We start from the raw sequence: 15,195 nt of genomic DNA, 5'->3' as shown, positions 1-15,195 counted from the left end.
TAGTTCTAAGACCCAAAGATATACTTTGGGGGGGTCTTGGGAGTCCATATGTCTCTCCTTCTAACCTAGTCCTGAACTTCCTGCCCTTCAGCAGAAAGTCCTCTGGGGAATAGTGTGGAAAGGCAAACATTTAGTCCTAAAGTTAACTTTTTTGTTCAGGGTCTTTGCAGCCCTGAACTAGGTAGTGGTCACCAGATTTTACAGATGAGAAACTCAGGCCAAGTTCAGGTACCTTTTCTGTTGATAGCTGAACTGGATTCCAGTCTGGATCTATAAGACCTTTCTGTCTTGCAGAACTTAAAATTTTCTTCCATTAAGCCACCTTGTAGTATGTTGCTAGGAAGCTTAGAATCTGAGCCACAGACATGACTCATGGACCTAGATGTGACAGAAGCAGTGGTAGAACCAGCCAGTCTGAGGTAGGAGTGCTTGACCCTTTGATCTCTGGACACCACTTAAGTGCCTGCCTTGCGTGAGCTTCACATTACCCCAACCCCAGCCCCTTACTTAACTTTGTCCCCTCCTAAAGAACAGGAAAAGGCCCTTTTGTTTCTATATTATCTCAGATGCAATCCGGGAGTGAAGTTAACTTGGCTTCCAAAAGAGTAAGAGCTGAGGGCAGCCTTAATATAAGAAGTGAGATCAGCCAGGTGGCCCCAGAACTAGGTGTCTTGGCACCTAATCCACACAGCAGGGAGAGGGGCTGAGTGTGATTCACAGTGCATTGATTTTATTTACAAATCAAAAGCCACTTAAATAATCTGTAGACACAAGTGTTGTCCAGGACAGGGAGCCTGGGGTCCAAATAAGCCTTTACCCTCCTCATGCCCATCAGTCAGCCCAATGCTGCCTCCATTTCATGGGCCAGCACAGGCAGGTGCCACCTCTGCTGCCATGGGGACCAGGGGTAGCTCAGACGTACGACCACTCAAGCCCAGACAGGAGCTAGGTCTAGCCCTTCTCGGGGAACTCCTTTAATTCCCCTAGGCCAGGTGAATGGTGGTGACTCAGTGATGACAACAGCTGTAGAAGTAGGGGTTTGCCTTCTGGCCCAGGTCCACGCCCTTGTCCTCTGTGAAAAAGAGGTGGCAGCTCAGCACCCTTTTCTTTGGGGATCAGGTAACTTGTGAAGGGGGCCAGATGCTGTGGGCCTAGAAGAAGACTCCAGAGAGGCTGAGGATGCACACACACCTGTCATCACCTGGAAGGCAGCCACACTGACGTAATCCTCTGCCACTTTCTGGAAGAGCTCGTCTGGCAGGAAAAAGGACAAGTCAGTGAGGGCTGAAAGCCAGTAACCCTGGAATCACCCAATAACCCAGCCCTCTAGGCTCTTCTCTGGTGCCCCTGCCTGTTCCTGCTGTGTAGACCCGGACAGCACTCACCCACACTCTGGCCTGTCTTGCTGGATGTTTCAAAGAGCTGAGCTTTGATATCTGTAAAGAGAAGTGACTAAAGCTTCCTACCTGAGAATCAGGTGGATACAAAGGGAAAGGCTAGCAGTTCAGGGAATCTAATAGACCCCACACCTTCAGGGAAGGCAGAAGACCTTCCCCAGGGGTCTTGGCATGGCAGCTAAGGCAGTCCCTATTTTCTGTGCTCCACCCAAGCAGCCACTTCACTCCCCCACCCCCAGGGAGCTGAGCCTCAGCTACTCTCTGCATAGTCCTGGACATCGTGGAAGTCCACACGACGACGACGCCTGTCCTCCTCCAGTAGGTCACTCTTGGTGCCACACAGGTAGATCTGACAGCCCTGGAGCAGAAAACAAGGTCAAAGTCACTCCCATGGACCACCAGCTCCTAGGCCTTTGGTGAGGTCTGGCACTCACCTCCTCTAGGTTGCGCAGTTCCTTCACCCAGAACTTTGCCCGCTCAAAACTGCTGCTATCCGTCAGGTCTTGATACGGGCATGCAGAAAACACAACCAAGGATCAGGGGCTGTTCTTAGGCCATCCTGACACCCACCCCCTCTTGTTTGAGGAACAGGCCAGAACCCTTACCATAGCAGACGATGGCAGCCTTGGCGCCCCGATAGTAGATTCGACTCATGGCCTCGTAACGCTCAGAGCCTGCTGTGTCCTGAAGAGCAGGGGGGCGGCTCAGCCTGGCCTGAGTTACCTAGCTACTCCCCAAGACTGCAAAATAACACGACGTCCTCCAGACCCCTATTTTTAAACTGGGGTCTAGAATAGAAAAATGGCCTCTACAAGACAAGTCAGCTGATAATAGGCAGGAGAAAGTAAGCCTCCTCATGAATGGGTTTTCTCGGGACTGCGTGCCCAGGGGACTTACCCAAATACCTAGAGTCACCGTCCGGTCTCCAACGGACATCACCTTGGCCACGAAGGCGGCCCCGATGGTCTGCAATCGGGGAAGTGATCAGGGCCGCGGGTGCGGAGCAGCTCCCTCCCCACTCGTTCCGGGCCCCGCGCGGCGCACTTACGTTCTGATAGGGCCCCACCAGGAAGCGGTCGTGTACGTATCTTTCCACCAGGCTTGTCTTGCCCACGTACTCCTTGCCCAGCATCACCACCTTGACGTCCACGCGCTGCCCGCTCATCCCGGGGCAGCCTCACCGGCGTCAGGGTCCTGAGCGGGGGCGGAGGCAAGCCCGGATCTCCGCTCGGGCAGGCAGCGCCCAAGCCTCGGTCCCCGACCCCAGGCGCCGACCTACGACTGGAGATACCGCGTCGGCTCGAGCTCCGACAGCGTCCGCGTCTGCCCCGCTGCTCGGCCCCAGGCGCTGAACCTCCTTCGAAGAGCCCAGGACTCGGGGCGGCCTGGGAGCCCGCGCGGCAGCGCCCTCAACGGCGCCGCATACCGCCACCCAGCTCCCTCGCCGGGCTTAGAGGTCGCTCCCGCACGGAATCCCCACGGAACCTGGGGGGCTCCTTCAACCTGGATCCGACCCGCAACGCCGCGACTCCCGCGGGGGAGGGGGGAGGTGGTAAAGGATAAGGGGGCGGGACCGTGGGGTCACGTGGGCGGGCGCCGGAAGTGGTGAGTACAGCGCCGCTGCGCCGGAAGTTGCGCGCTGCTCGACAACTCATGGCGGCGGCGGCTCCTTGGGCGCGGCCCGGTGGTGACTGAGCTGCGAGCCTGGCGGGCGTGCGCCGAGCCCCGGTCCGGTCTCCGCGTGCCCCACCCCGGGCTTCGCACCCCTGATGCTGCGCGGGTGCTGAGCCCGCCCCGGCCGGGACGATGGTGAAGTATTTCCTGGGCCAGAGCGTGCTCCGGAGTTCCTGGGACCAAGTGTTCGCTGCCTTCTGGCAGCGGTACCCGAATCCCTATAGGTACGTGGCCCTGGAAAGAGCAATCCTTCCTACTCGCTGTTTGGAGATCGAAGTATGGGTCCCGGAGAGACTCGACATCGAGTCCGAGGTAGGGCACCGTCGGAACCGGGGCCATCTTTAGGGTAAGAAGACTCTATCCGAGAAGCGGCCAGGCCAGGCCTGCAAGGTAGTGGAAGGAGGCTGGGCCCGGGCAGTGGTTTGAGGCTATAGTCCAAGGTTCTCTCATTTCGGGGTGGTGAGACAGGAAGAGGCGGCGGCACAGCAGCTGGAAATCCCGGCGCTGGCCTACTCCTCTGCTTGTGGCGTTCTCCACTGGTGTAATAGATCTTGAAATCCAGTCCCCGCTGGAATCTGGTCTGCAAGAGGGCGGGAGTTGGAATTTGCCCTCGGATAGTCGCAGGGAACTCTAGTTGAGGTCTGAGCCACGCTACTTATGGTTGCAAGTTTGGGGAAGGCATGGCCATTCTGGGCCGGGAAGCTTCAGAGGGGAACCCCAGCGGGCAGTCTTTTAGCGGCATGCACCCGACGGTCACCTTCATTCTGATACTTGGCAGCAAACATGTCTTGACGGAAGACATAGTGCACCGGGAGGTGACCCCTGACCAGAAACTCCTGTCCCGGCGTCTCCTGACCAAGACCAACAGGATGCCCCGCTGGGCCGAGCGACTGTTTCCTGCCAATGTCGCTCACTCGGTGTACATCCTGGAGGATTCTATTGTGGACCCGCAGAACCAGACCATGACCACCTTCACCTGGAACATCAACCACGCCCGGATGATGGTGAGACTACCCTCCCCTTTAGTTCCCCAAAAGTAGCTCCAAGTACATATGGCTAGGAAGCCATGGAGCCTCTATTATCTGAGGCAGATTTGGGTTACTGGGGAGTAAACTAGAGTGTAAACTCAGATGATTTTTTTTCAGCCAAATTAGTCTTTTCATTCATGCTATGAGGGAGGGGTACTTGTTACAGAGTTGTCCTAAGTACTAAATACAGAGCACCTTCACTGTACCTGGCACACATATAGTTTGGGCCCACAAAAGTGATGCTGAGGGAAGGAGGCAGTGATTTTCAAAGAGGAATCCATCAAGCCACAGCAATTTCTTTGTGCCTCTGAGGGGAGAGGATCTGAGCCCTTTGCCCATGATGATTAGAGGAGTTCCACTTTATCTGTCTTACTGTAATGGGTTTTTGCCTGAGATTTTGAGGGGAAAGGTTCGTATACCTCTTGATTTCTTGCCTATAAAAAAGCTGGAAGGGGCACCTGGGTGGCTTAGTGGGTTAAAGCCTCTGCCTTCGGCTCAGGTCATGATCCCAGGGTCCTGGGATTGAGCCCTGCATCGGGCTCTCTGCTCAGCAGGGAGCCTGCTTACCTCTCTCTCTCTGCCTGCCTCTCTGCCTACTTGTGATCTCTGTCTGTCAAATAAATAAATTTTCTTAAAAAAAAAAAAAAAGCTGGAAAACCCATGGTTAAAGGAACGTCCTACAGTATCATCTCATGTGTGACTATTGTAAAAGTTTTCAGAGAGCTCTCGTTCTTTTTCTCAGCTAGCTGCTTCACAGTGGCTCTGGGAGCTAGGTATTACTCTCCATTGTGCAAAGAGGGAAGTGAGGTTCCAAGAGAGGAAGTGCCCTGCAAGGTCACAGAGTGAGCAGGCACCCTGAGGTTCTGCGCACCCCTCCCCCCGAGTTTTCTGAAGGTTTCACAGCTGACTATACCCTGAGGGCATGATCTGTTTTTGTAAATTACAAATATAAGTGATGCAGCTGTGAGACATGTATTCTAAGTGTTTCTCCTGGAAGTCCTGGTTCCAGGATACTGATAGCTGATAGCTGTGATGTTTGCCTGATTTCCATTTTTATTTCGCCTGCCATGGAGCTCAGGAGCTGCAGTGGGTGGCAGGCAGGCTGAAAGCACTGCACCTAAAGCTACCAAACCAAGTCCAGGGCCAGGCTGGAGCTGGCACACAAACTCCTGAGCTCGAGTCTATGTGCCTTTTAGCTGAAAGGGTCAGAGGAGAGGTTTTAGAGAGCAAAGTGGCCCTTTTTATGTTCTTGTTCTCTTCTTGAAATGGAGATTGGGAACACAGTAGGGGAAAGAAGTGGATTTTTCACTTTATTGCCTTACCCTGTGAAAAAGAGGCAGGTGACCAAATTTATGTGCAAGTTGATGAATTGTGGTTGGCCTGACTCCCTGCACAGGTGGTGGAGGAACGATGTGTTTACTGTGTGAACTCTGATAACAGCGGCTGGACCGAAATCCGCCGGGAAGCCTGGGTCTCCTCTAGCTTATTTGGGGTCTCCAGAGCTGTCCAGGTGAGCAGCATTGGGGGGGTGCTGGGGCTTTGGGGGCCCAGGCATTTGGCATGAAGGCTGGGCTAGGGGTCAGTGGGAAGCTCAGAATCCTAACCCTCTTTTCTTCTTTTGCCAGGAGTTTGGTCTTGCCCGGTTCAAAAGCAATGTGACCAAGACTATGAAGGGCTTTGAGTACATCTTGGCCAAGCTGCAGGGTGAGGGGCTCTGGGTACAAAAAGAGCCTGGGGTGCAGTCCTAGCGGCCCTGACGGGTGTTGGAATCTACAGCTGTTACCACCCCACTCTAAGCCTGGGACTCCTCATCTGTACCCTGGGGCAAATACCACCCTTCAGAAGGGGCCTGGCCCAAGGTGGGGGAATACTGGGGAGGAGGGATGTGGAGGTGGGTCTTCTTGGAGTCTTCTGAATCCAGCCCCTGCCCTTTGCTGCAGGTGAGGCCCCTTCCAAAACCCTCGTTGAGACAGCCAAGGAAGCCAAGGAGAAGGCGAAGGAGACAGCACTGGCAGCTACAGAGAAGGCCAAGGACCTTGCCAGCAAGGCAGCCACCAAGCAGCAGCAGCAGCAGCAGCACTTCGTGTAGCTAGCCCAGGCCCTGGCGCGGTAGGACACCTGACCACCCGGCTCAAGTCCCTCTGCCTGTCCCCCTTGTACTTTATTATTAAAAGTCAACTTCCAGCCCTTTCTGCTGTCTGGGTGGGTTGGGGCTGGGTGTCCTGTTTGGCATTGACAGTGCAGCAGGCACGTTGCCCATGTCTGAGCCAGGCCTGTGGATGTCCACATCCAGCACAGGGAGGGGCCAGGGCCTGCCCGGTCCCAGGCAGCCTGCAGGTACAGGGCTAGGAAGCGCCAGACTGTAAGCTCCATGAGGGCAGGGACCTTTGTCATGTTCTCTGATGTGTCCCAAGTATCTGGAACAGTATCTAGCACATTACAGGCACTCAATAAATAGTTCTTGAATTCAATGAGCCCTAGCTCTGAAGTCAGAAAACTTAGTTGGAACCTTGACTCCATACTTTCCTGGCTTTGGGCCTTGGGCAAGTCTCGTACTCAGTGCCACCTGTGAGACGGAGCAGCCTCCAGCTGTGATGATTAAAGGGACACTGCCTGGTACGATGCACGGTGTCAGTAATGGCTACTGATCTCATTTCCTCTTTTCCAGTTTGTCTGTGACTGGGAGTTCCCCATTTTCATCAGGCAAGATCATGGACAGGAAGTTAGTAAAGAGGCTTTTAATGAAAATACTGTACAGTATCTGGGATAAAGGTCAGGGGGCCTTCTCTAGAAAGGAATGTGAGGGCCCAAGAGGCTTCCTGCCCCTCCCTGGGGACAGCAGAGCCAAGTGCTACAAAAGAAGGCCTGGAAGGGTGGCCTAGGCCCAAGCTGCCTCCCCTGCAGGGCTCAGGGGAAACCCAGGCACCCCTCCCCAAGGAGGGACTGCCAGCAGCCAGTGGCAGGGTGGGGGGCAGGCACCTCTTCCCACGTAAGGGTCCTTTTAGTCCATTCCAAGCAGCTCTTGAGGCTTGGGGGGTGGTGAAGGTCATAGCCAGGTGCCACTGCCATGTGAATAGCTGTGTTCCTGGCCCGCGCTGAAGCTCCGTAGCAGCTCAGCCTCGCCCCCGAACACCAGGCTCTCCACGTCCACCTCCACCTCCTCTGCGCAGGGAGGGGTCCAGTCAGGAGACCTGGCCAGCTCAGCCCACGCCACCCCTCTGACTCCTTGGCTCAGGGCACTCACCTTGGTCTGAGTCTGAGCGTTCAGAGGAGAGGCCCGAGGAGTCCAGGCTGTCTGCCCGTGGCCGCTCCCTCTCTCCCAGCCCTGCTGGTGCCCGGAGCTGCTCCAGCTGCTGCCGCAGGCTTTGCTGCTTGCTGCGCAGCTTCTCCTTGAGCCGCCTCGCCTTTTGCTCCTGCTCCTCCAACTTCTACAAATCCCAAGGGAGCGAAGGCCCAGGGTCAGCTGCCTGGGGGCTCAGGCCTCACCCCAGCACCACTCAAGAGCGGACAGTGGCCAACTTGGTGACTGCCTGTTCCAGGCGAGGGTGACTGAATCTGGGCCCCAGAGGGTGGCTCCCATAGCCTCCAGGCTATGGTTCCACGTACATGCCCTGTGAGCACTCGGTGTGGGTGAATTGGGAAGGGCATCCCAGTCTCAGGGGCAGTCAGGGTCTCATCAAGTGATGGGAGTCTTTCCATGGCAAGCAGCAGGGACCGGGGAGGCCTGTGATATGGTGGCAAGTGGGCCCTACAGCTCAAGGAGGTGGTCCCCCTCTAGGTTCTAACTGGTTACAGACATGAAAATGGGCCTAGCACTGCCCCATTGCCCAGTTTAAGAAAAGCTGAAAGACTTCCATGTCAAATATCCTTTTAAATGCTGGCAGCTAATTTAAATTTTTAGAAACTACAGACCAAAGCCTGCAGTTTGTGACTCCTGGTTCAGACCCTCCCAGGAACCCTAGAACTTTAGCATTAATCCCCCTCACGCTCTGCCAGCCTGGGGTCTAGGGAGTGCCAAGGGTTCTCCCACCATAGCCCTGGGTGGGCAGAAGCCTACATTCAGTCAACAAGAACTGAACAAGGGGACATTTGTACTGGGTGTAGAAAGATGAGTAAGAGCTGCCTAGGCAAAGATGGGGCAAGAAGCAGCATCCAAGCAGAGGGAAACTGGGAAGATCATGGAGAATTCAGCTTCTCTGGTAGGGCGTGGGAAGACATGAGACCTAAAGCAGACCAGTGGCAACACCTGGGCTGTGAAGGGCCTATAGTTTCATAGGACTTAAGGAACTGAGACTGTCCTATCATGCATGAGCCATGGAAATTTTCCAGCAGGAAACCAACCTGGACAGATCTGTGTGCTCCACATTACATTCTAGAGCAATGTGGAGGGCAGCCCAGAAGAGGCAAAACAGGAGGCCAGGGAGTTAGGGCCTCAAGGGCCCTATCTTGGGAGGGGTGATAGGGCCTCAAGGAAGGAGCAATCCCCAGGTCTGCCCATGGGCCAGCCAGCCCCCACAGGGCACACATCACCCCTCCAAGAACCAAGCCAGGAGAGCTCCAGGTGAGAAAAAGGCCAGCTACCAGGCTAGGGTGTTCTTCAGCACAATGAGTGGACGCAGGTACTGTGGGGGCAGAGCTGACAGTCCCTGCACTGGGATTGATATGCTGCATAGCACATGGATCTGGGATCTGCCACACAGCCCCTGGTACCTAGAACAGGTGCTTGATAAACACCTGTTGAAGGAAACTGCAAGGCAGGAGACTTGGGCCTGGGTTATAACTCTGCCTCTCATTAGCTGTGCACCTTGGTCCTTGGCCTGGCCATGCCCCCATTTCTTTGTGAAGAGGGTCAGGAGGGCAGGAAAAGGCCACTTTTAGTTCCCTGCTCCGCCCCCGCCCCCAATCTGGGTCTGCATGGGGCATGAGCCCACACACCCCACTCCTGTCCACCAGGGGGCACTGAGCCCAGGCCACAGAAGGATGCTGGGAGGAGTGACTGGCTTCCTCTGTCCTTCCCCTCTCCTGGCCTCTGGCACTGCCTCCCAAAATGGCATGAGAATAGACGGCTCAGAACTGGAGGCCTTGGAAGGATGGGAAAGCGGAAACCTCTGCAGTCCTCGGGACCCTGACATGGAACACATCAGAATGTTTTCAACAGCTATACCCATCTGTAGAGAGAGGGAAACCAAGTCCAGAGAGGCTGAGTGACTTCAGTTAGGACTGAATTGATAATAGCCCTAATAACCATGAACATTTATTCGGAAAATTCACTTAAGCCTCAGAACAATCCTCTTTGAGTTGTTTTCTGCTTTTTTTTCCTACTTAACACAGTGGAAGCCAAAAGCACAGAGAACTGTCCCATGTCTCACTGCTGGGCTATTACCTCAGGCCTCTCTCCCCAGTTGCACGTAGCCCCTCCCCACTACACATTTCACAAGTTCTGGAAGGCTGGCTGCAGGGCACTGCAGGAACTTTTTACCTGGATGTGCATCCTGGCCCAGCGCAGAAGGCTCAGGGTGGTGTAGCGGGCACAGTCAGCCCCCAGGGGCATCTGCTGTTTTAGCTGCTCCAGGCACCGCTTCAGCTGGGCCCTCCTGCGGGGGAAGGGGTCTGGAGGGCAGTGCCAGCCTAGCCTTGCTGGCCAGACAGCAGGGGAGGGAAGGCCAGAGGCAGATGGTTCCTGGGGCTCAGTGCTGTCAGGGCAAAGCTGGGACTCACCTGCGTTTCTCCAGCTCGTTGTGCACAGACCTGCCAATGCCAGGGAGAACAGGTGAGGGGGGGTCAGCTACTACCCACACCCTCAGTCCCAGGGACTTAAAATCCACTAGAGATGTAGGCCCCAAACTAGCCTAATGTGGGGCCCTTGTACCAGCCTTGAGCACTGGAGCCCGCCGGCAGAGGCAGAGATACCAAGCCAAAAGCTGAGAGGCCTGCCCAGTGGTTGTGGGGTCCAAACGAGGCCCCCTGACCAGCAGTCAGGAACTGCTTCTCGAACAGAGGTGACAGTTGAGCTGGGCCAGAAACATGCTACCCAAAGCAGAGTGGTGGATGGAGAGGCTTTAAAATTGGAGGGATTAGCATGTGCAAAGGGATGAGAAGAGAAAAGAGAAGTCTGGGGGCTGGGGGACGGGAATTGAGTGGAGATGCAGAGTGCAAGAGTGTGAATGGAAGGACCCTGAACTCTCTGGTTTATGGTTTCTGACACTTCTTTCCCTGAAGTTTATGGTTTCTGACACATCAGGGTGCTCAAGAAATAGTCCGTGAATGAACAGAGGGGAGTAAGGAGATGGCAGGAGAGGTCTGAATTGCCTCCAGAGTAGGGGACCTGGCCCAGAAGATACAAGCAACAAGGAGGAAGTGGGCAAAGGTGAGGCCCCATGAGGGATGGCACCCATCCCCCTCCTCCCCCAACCATCCCCAGCCTTCCTCACCGCCCACTGTCCAGCGCGCCAGAAGCTTGGGGGGATCGCTTCCTCCTCCTGTAGACTGGGCCTGGACTGCGGTGCGGGCACAGGGACGCGTAGCCATGCTCGGCTTCTGCCAGAGAGAGCCCCAGCCCGCTTCAGCCTAGGGCTGGTCCCAGCAGGCGCCCCTGACAAGGCACGGTCAGGGAAGGGCTTTTGGTGCCAGAGCCATTTCCCCAACCACTCCCTGTCCGACAGCCTGGGGACCCCTCCCCCCGCAACAACTTGAGGGCGGGGTACCCCGGGGCTACTGCTTAAAGTCATGCATGCCATCCTTGTTGGGAGCCAAGTCCAGCCCAGGCCTGTGTCAGCGAGGTTGCCGTCTGGAGACCGGCCAAGAGTTCTTCCTCACCTCTCTCACGGCGCTCTAGGAACTCCGCCGCCTGCAGCAGGACCTGGATATTGCTGGCCACGGATTCCATGTCGGCGACAGCTGACGGCGGGCGGGCCTAGAGTGCTGGCCCTGAGAGCGGCTGCACCACTTTTGTTACAATGTAACTGACACGGTGCAACAAACACAGGGACCCGGACCCGCCCCTGGGACACCCCGCCCCTGGGACGGCCCAGCCCTTGGCCCCGCCCCTCCCCCAAAGGGGCCCGGGAACAGCCAACCACCTCCTCGAGCCCGCCCTCCCGCCCCCCCCCGCCCCGGCTCAGACTCCCGGGGCTGCTATGGGCGCCCGTTCCAGGCTCAGCCTTTGAATCCCCGTGCTAAAGGGGGCCGCGTCTTGCCCATTTTGCTCAACGACCCTGCGCTGCTAAGTGTATCAGGGTCTCAGTTTCCAGTCCCAAGCTGATGGCGAAGGCTCTGCACCTAAAATGGTACTCTGGGGACTCTTGGTCTCCGGGAGGGTCCAGCTCGGTCGCTGCACGTGGGCGCCGCAGAGGCGGGGCCGGCGGGCACCCTCACCCATTTGCCCCAGGCTTCCTGCGGCTGGCTGCCGTCACCTTCAGGGCGGGGCCTGGGAGCTTCTGAGGCGCTATTGGCTGCGTATGGCCCCGCCCTCTCCCTCCGATGGTCAACACGTTCAGGCGGGAAAAGGAGCAGGTTTCAAATTTGAAAACCCGGGCGATCGGGGCGGGGTTGGGCGGGAACGGAGCTGCAGTGCGCAGGCGCCGGGGGAGGGGGCGCAGATCCTCTCCTACGCTCGAGGGTCTGTGCCCTAGCTGGCCTGCCATCTGCCCCTGTATGCCCGTACTGGGCCTCAGCTTCCTATTGTCATGAAGGGGAATAGTCTCCTGGCTCCTCCTGCTCCTTGTCATCTGCAGGGAAGCTACTGCTGGCTACAAAAACTGTCAGTAGGGTACCAATTTCCCAAGCCAGGCCATACTCTGGAAGCAGGCGAACTAGCTTGCTAAGAACCCAGGGTTCTGGAGCCCACAGAGTTGGGTTCCTCTCCTGTCCCTGCTGCTTCTCAACTGTATGACTCGGGAAGTGACCTCCCTCCTGTATGTTCAGGAAGCCCTGTGACGACAGCACTGTCACAGGATCAGAGCCCTTGCCCATCCGTGCCCAGTACGTTGTAGCTGCTGGCTTCTGAGGCCAGTGCAAACCAGACACAGGTTTCTTCCTCCCACAGAGCCCCTGGTTGCCTGAGTCCAGGAGCACTTCTTTAAAACGACTTTTTAGCCTCCCACGGAAGTATATGCAGTGACTTCTAAGGGTAGCCACCAGTAGGTGTGGCCACACCTGCAGGAACAGTGAGTCTAAGGGTGGAGACCAGGAGATGAAAGCAGCTGTTTCAGGGTGGAGCATTATAGCCAGGCGGGGGGTTGAGTGAGAAATGGCTAAGAGGGACTAGATTATTTATTAAGAGACAGTCCTGGGAAACACGATACTTGGCAGTTCAGTCCTCAGGGGGAAAAAAAACCTTTGGGTTTCTCTAAGAATCACTCCCAGCGGAACCACTGCCACGTTCAGCCAAAATGCTGCCTGGAACTGCCCACCCATTCACTCATCCACTCACTCACAACAGTAGCAGAGCAGTTCCTGGACCCCAGGCTTTGTGCCCAGGACTGGAGAATACAAAATGGGCAAAACCAGACAGGGCTGCCTTTGCAGAGCTCACACACAACAGAGTTACAGTTTTGACAGGTCCTCATAGGAAAAGACACAACATGAAGTCAAGTCCTAAGGAGCATCTGTCCTGATCAGGGAGGTCTGAGAAGGTTTTTCTGGGCAAGCGGCTAAACAGGTGTCATCCCTGTACAGGAGGTCTCTGGGAGACCTGCAGGCAATACAGAGAGCAAAGAGCACAGTGCAGGCTGATGCTAGAGAGGTGGACAAGGCCCACAACAGGCCGACTGGTCCTCCAAACCTCCACCCAAAATTGGATGTCTAAAGAGAGGCTGTCACTAGGCTTGGGAATGAATTCCCAATTTTATTTCATTGAAGTCAGCGCCCACGCAGCACAGGTGCAAACCTGCAATTCAGACATCGGAGACCCAGGAGGCCGAACCCTGGAGCGGGGAGAAGATGGCGGAGAGTGGTTCTGAAGGAAGAGAGCTCCCTGCAGAAGGGAGCAAGGCCCACCTGAAGAGCCAGAGGCCCTCCTACTGCACGCTGTGCAAGGGGAGAGCACGGCTGCAAGAGCACCCGAGTGACCACCCCAAGATGTGGCCCTCACCCTAGCAGCTGCCACAGGCAGGACTGGAGCTAGCAACAGCAGGGACACTACAGTCAGGCTGGCCTCAAGGCCTCCTGTGAACACAGCTCAGGGCCACCAGCCAGAGGGACAGGAAGCACCACCTCCCAGGAAGCAGGGCAGTGGGGAGGGGAGAGGAAGAAGTGTCTTTTTCCTCTACTTCTTAGTTTTCTTTGTCTTTGTTTTTCAGCTGGTGGCTATGATACACCTGGGTATGGTTGCCTTGTGTTTGTCTTGCTTACAATGTTGTGAATTTCTGAAAAGTTTTTCAGTCTTTCTTTCTTCAAATATTTTTCTGCCCTATTTTTTTCCTTCTCTTACTCTGATCCCAATTTCATGTATCCTTCCCAGTCTGAGAATATATCTGTGCTAAGCGATGTTGTTCATTTCTTCAGGTGGGTTTTTTGTTTTTTTTTTTTAATCTCTCTGCTTCAGTGTGGATAAATTCTATTTACTTGTCTTTAAGTTCTCTTATTCTTTCTTCTGTGAAGTCCAACTTGGTGTTTAGCCCATCCGCTGTGGTTTTTATTTTAGCCATTGTATCTTTCAGATCTAGAATTTCCAGTTGAACTTTTTAAAAAAGTTTTCTATCCATATCCCAGAATATCTCATGACCCCATGTACTAATTTCCTAGGGTCATAACAACGTACTATAAAATAAATGGCTTTAAAAAACAGAAATATACTCTCTAACAGTTCTGGAGGCCAAAAGTCCAAACTCCGTGCTCAGCAGGGTTCGTTCCATCTGGCAGTTCCGCGGGACAGTCTGTTCCAGGCCTCTCTCCTCACTTCTGGTGGCTGCCAGCAATCCTTGGCATTCCTTGGCTTGTAAATGTATCACTTCAATCTCTGCCTCTAGCTTCACAAGGCCTTCTCCCCTGTGTGTCTCTGGGTCCAAATTTCCCTTTCTCAGAAGGACACCAGTCACTGGATTAGGGCCCAATATTAGGGCTTCATGTTAACTTACCTAATTACATCTGTTAAAGACTCTATTTCCAAATTAGGCCATATTCAGAGGTTCTAGATAAGAATTTTTGAAAAACACTTTTCAACTCATTATACCCCTTCTCTCTCCAAGTTATTCTTTTTCCATTAGTTATTTCATACATGTATAATGGTTTATGTCCTTATCTATTAATTCCAGTAACTTGGGGTTTTTTTTGGTGGAACTTCTATTTCTTTAAAAAGATTTATTTATTTGAGAGAGAGAGAGAGAGTATGCGCGAGCAGGGGGAAGGTCAGAGGAAGAGAGAGAGAATCTTAGACTCCCTGCTGAGCACGGAGCTCGACATGGGGCTTCATCCTATGACCCCATGAGATTATGACCCGAGCTGAAACCAAGAGCTGGATGCTTCAGTGACTGAACTGCCCAGGCGCCAATGGGACTTGTACTGACTGTTTTCTCTTGATTTTGAGACATAAAAGGAAGAAAATGCACTTTATAATTTTTGATTCTAGAACATCAAAGGGAGTAAAAAGAGAATGTAACTATATCAAAGTATGTGTGTGTATGTGTGTATCTGTTTCATTTATTTTCCCAAGAGCAAGCAAGTCCTTACCTATCTGGCAGTTAAAGCAAAGGGCTTATGATTTGGATTCCTCTTGAGTTTTGTGAGGAATTTTGCCAAATGTACAGTGAGAGTGAACACAGTCACTTCTTACACTAACTGCAAGTTCATGGGGATGATTGGCTAGGATTCACAGAACCACTCAAACCTAAAATACAGGCTGTATACACTGTCTTATACAGCTCCTTACAGGGAAGGGATATAGATTAAGACTGGCCCAGGGGGGCACCTGGGTGGCTCAGTGGATTAAAGCCTCTGCTTTCAGCTCAGGTCATGATCTCAGGGTCCTGGGATCGAGCCCCACATCGGGATCCCTACTCAGCAGGGAGCCTGCTTCCCCTCTCTCTCTGCCTGCCTCTCTGCCTACTTGTGATCTGTCAAATAAATAAATAAAGTCTTAAAAAAAAAAAAAAAAAAAA

General features: G+C 54.2%; 3 protein-coding genes across 4 annotated transcripts; 1 reads left to right on the top strand and 2 right to left on the bottom strand.

Annotated features, from left to right (window-relative positions):
- Positions 1-708: 708 nt before the first annotated feature.
- RAB24 (RAB24, member RAS oncogene family) lies at positions 709-2,949 on the bottom strand. The gene is made up of 8 exons (XM_004737489.3): positions 2,446-2,949; positions 2,295-2,363; positions 2,003-2,081; positions 1,832-1,899; positions 1,656-1,755; positions 1,386-1,436; positions 1,192-1,254; positions 709-1,072 (listed from the first exon to the last, which is right to left on the bottom strand). Exons 1-8 carry the CDS (start codon positions 2,560-2,562, stop codon positions 1,008-1,010), a joined length of 612 nt encoding a protein of 203 aa, XP_004737546.1. The 5' UTR covers positions 2,563-2,949; the 3' UTR covers positions 709-1,007.
- A 97-nt stretch (positions 2,950-3,046) lies between these two features.
- Positions 3,047-6,570, top strand: PRELID1 (PRELI domain containing 1). Its single transcript, XM_004737491.3, has 5 exons — positions 3,047-3,295; positions 3,850-4,075; positions 5,496-5,609; positions 5,725-5,803; positions 6,040-6,570. The coding sequence occupies exons 1-5, from the start codon at positions 3,204-3,206 to the stop codon at positions 6,186-6,188; spliced, it is 660 nt and encodes a 219-aa protein (XP_004737548.1). The 5' UTR covers positions 3,047-3,203; the 3' UTR covers positions 6,189-6,570.
- A 252-nt stretch (positions 6,571-6,822) lies between these two features.
- On the bottom strand, positions 6,823-11,169 carry MXD3 (MAX dimerization protein 3). Of its 2 annotated transcripts, XM_004737494.3 has the most exons (6): positions 10,916-11,156; positions 10,531-10,636; positions 9,818-9,847; positions 9,579-9,693; positions 7,344-7,527; positions 6,823-7,261 (listed from the first exon to the last, which is right to left on the bottom strand). In XM_004737494.3, the coding sequence occupies exons 1-6, from the start codon at positions 10,983-10,985 to the stop codon at positions 7,146-7,148; spliced, it is 621 nt and encodes a 206-aa protein (XP_004737551.1). In that variant the 5' UTR covers positions 10,986-11,156; the 3' UTR covers positions 6,823-7,145. The 2 variants fall into 2 exon arrangements, with proteins under 2 accessions (XP_004737551.1, XP_004737550.1); XM_004737493.3 differs by having other exon boundaries at positions 9,579-9,847; positions 10,916-11,169.
- Positions 11,170-15,195: the final 4,026 nt, after the last annotated feature.

The sequence above is a fragment of the Mustela putorius genome, unplaced genomic scaffold (assembly GCF_011764305.1).
Source record: "Mustela putorius furo isolate JIRA1106 unplaced genomic scaffold, ASM1176430v1.1 tig00000145_pilon_pilon_pilon, whole genome shotgun sequence".
NCBI classification, from domain to species: Eukaryota; Metazoa; Chordata; class Mammalia; order Carnivora; family Mustelidae; genus Mustela; species Mustela putorius.
Note: the sequence above shows the minus strand (reverse complement) of the source record. Positions and strands in the feature narration are given on the sequence as shown.

What these genes read in the sequence shown, in the direction of transcription:
- RAB24 (XM_004737489.3), bottom strand. Translation starts at nt 2,562, where the DNA reads ATGAGCGGGCAGCGCGTGGACGTCAAGGTGGTGATGCTGGGCAAGGAG. An exon ending in TGGTGGGGCCCTATCAGAAC is followed by an intron (nt 2,364 to 2,445) that starts GTAAGTGCGCCG and finishes CCCCGATTGCAG; the next exon opens with ACCATCGGGGCCGCCTTCGT. An exon ending in TGCCTTCCAGGTGATGACAG is followed by an intron (nt 1,073 to 1,191) that starts GTGTGTGTGCAT and finishes TCTTTTTCACAG; the next exon opens with AGGACAAGGGCGTGGACCTG.
- PRELID1 (XM_004737491.3), top strand. Translation starts at nt 3,204, where the DNA reads ATGGTGAAGTATTTCCTGGGCCAGAGCGTGCTCCGGAGTTCCTGGGAC. An exon ending in CGGTACCCGAATCCCTATAG is followed by an intron (nt 3,296 to 3,849) that starts GTACGTGGCCCT and finishes GATACTTGGCAG; the next exon opens with CAAACATGTCTTGACGGAAG. An exon ending in GGGTCTCCAGAGCTGTCCAG is followed by an intron (nt 5,610 to 5,724) that starts GTGAGCAGCATT and finishes TTCTTTTGCCAG; the next exon opens with GAGTTTGGTCTTGCCCGGTT.
- MXD3 (XM_004737493.3), bottom strand. Translation starts at nt 10,627, where the DNA reads ATGGCTACGCGTCCCTGTGCCCGCACCGCAGTCCAGGCCCAGTCTACA. An exon ending in GGGCCAGGATGCACATCCAG is followed by an intron (nt 7,528 to 9,578) that starts GTAAAAAGTTCC and finishes TGGGATTTGTAG; the next exon opens with AAGTTGGAGGAGCAGGAGCA. An exon ending in ACGCTCAGACTCAGACCAAG is followed by an intron (nt 7,262 to 7,343) that starts GTGAGTGCCCTG and finishes CTCCCTGCGCAG; the next exon opens with AGGAGGTGGAGGTGGACGTG.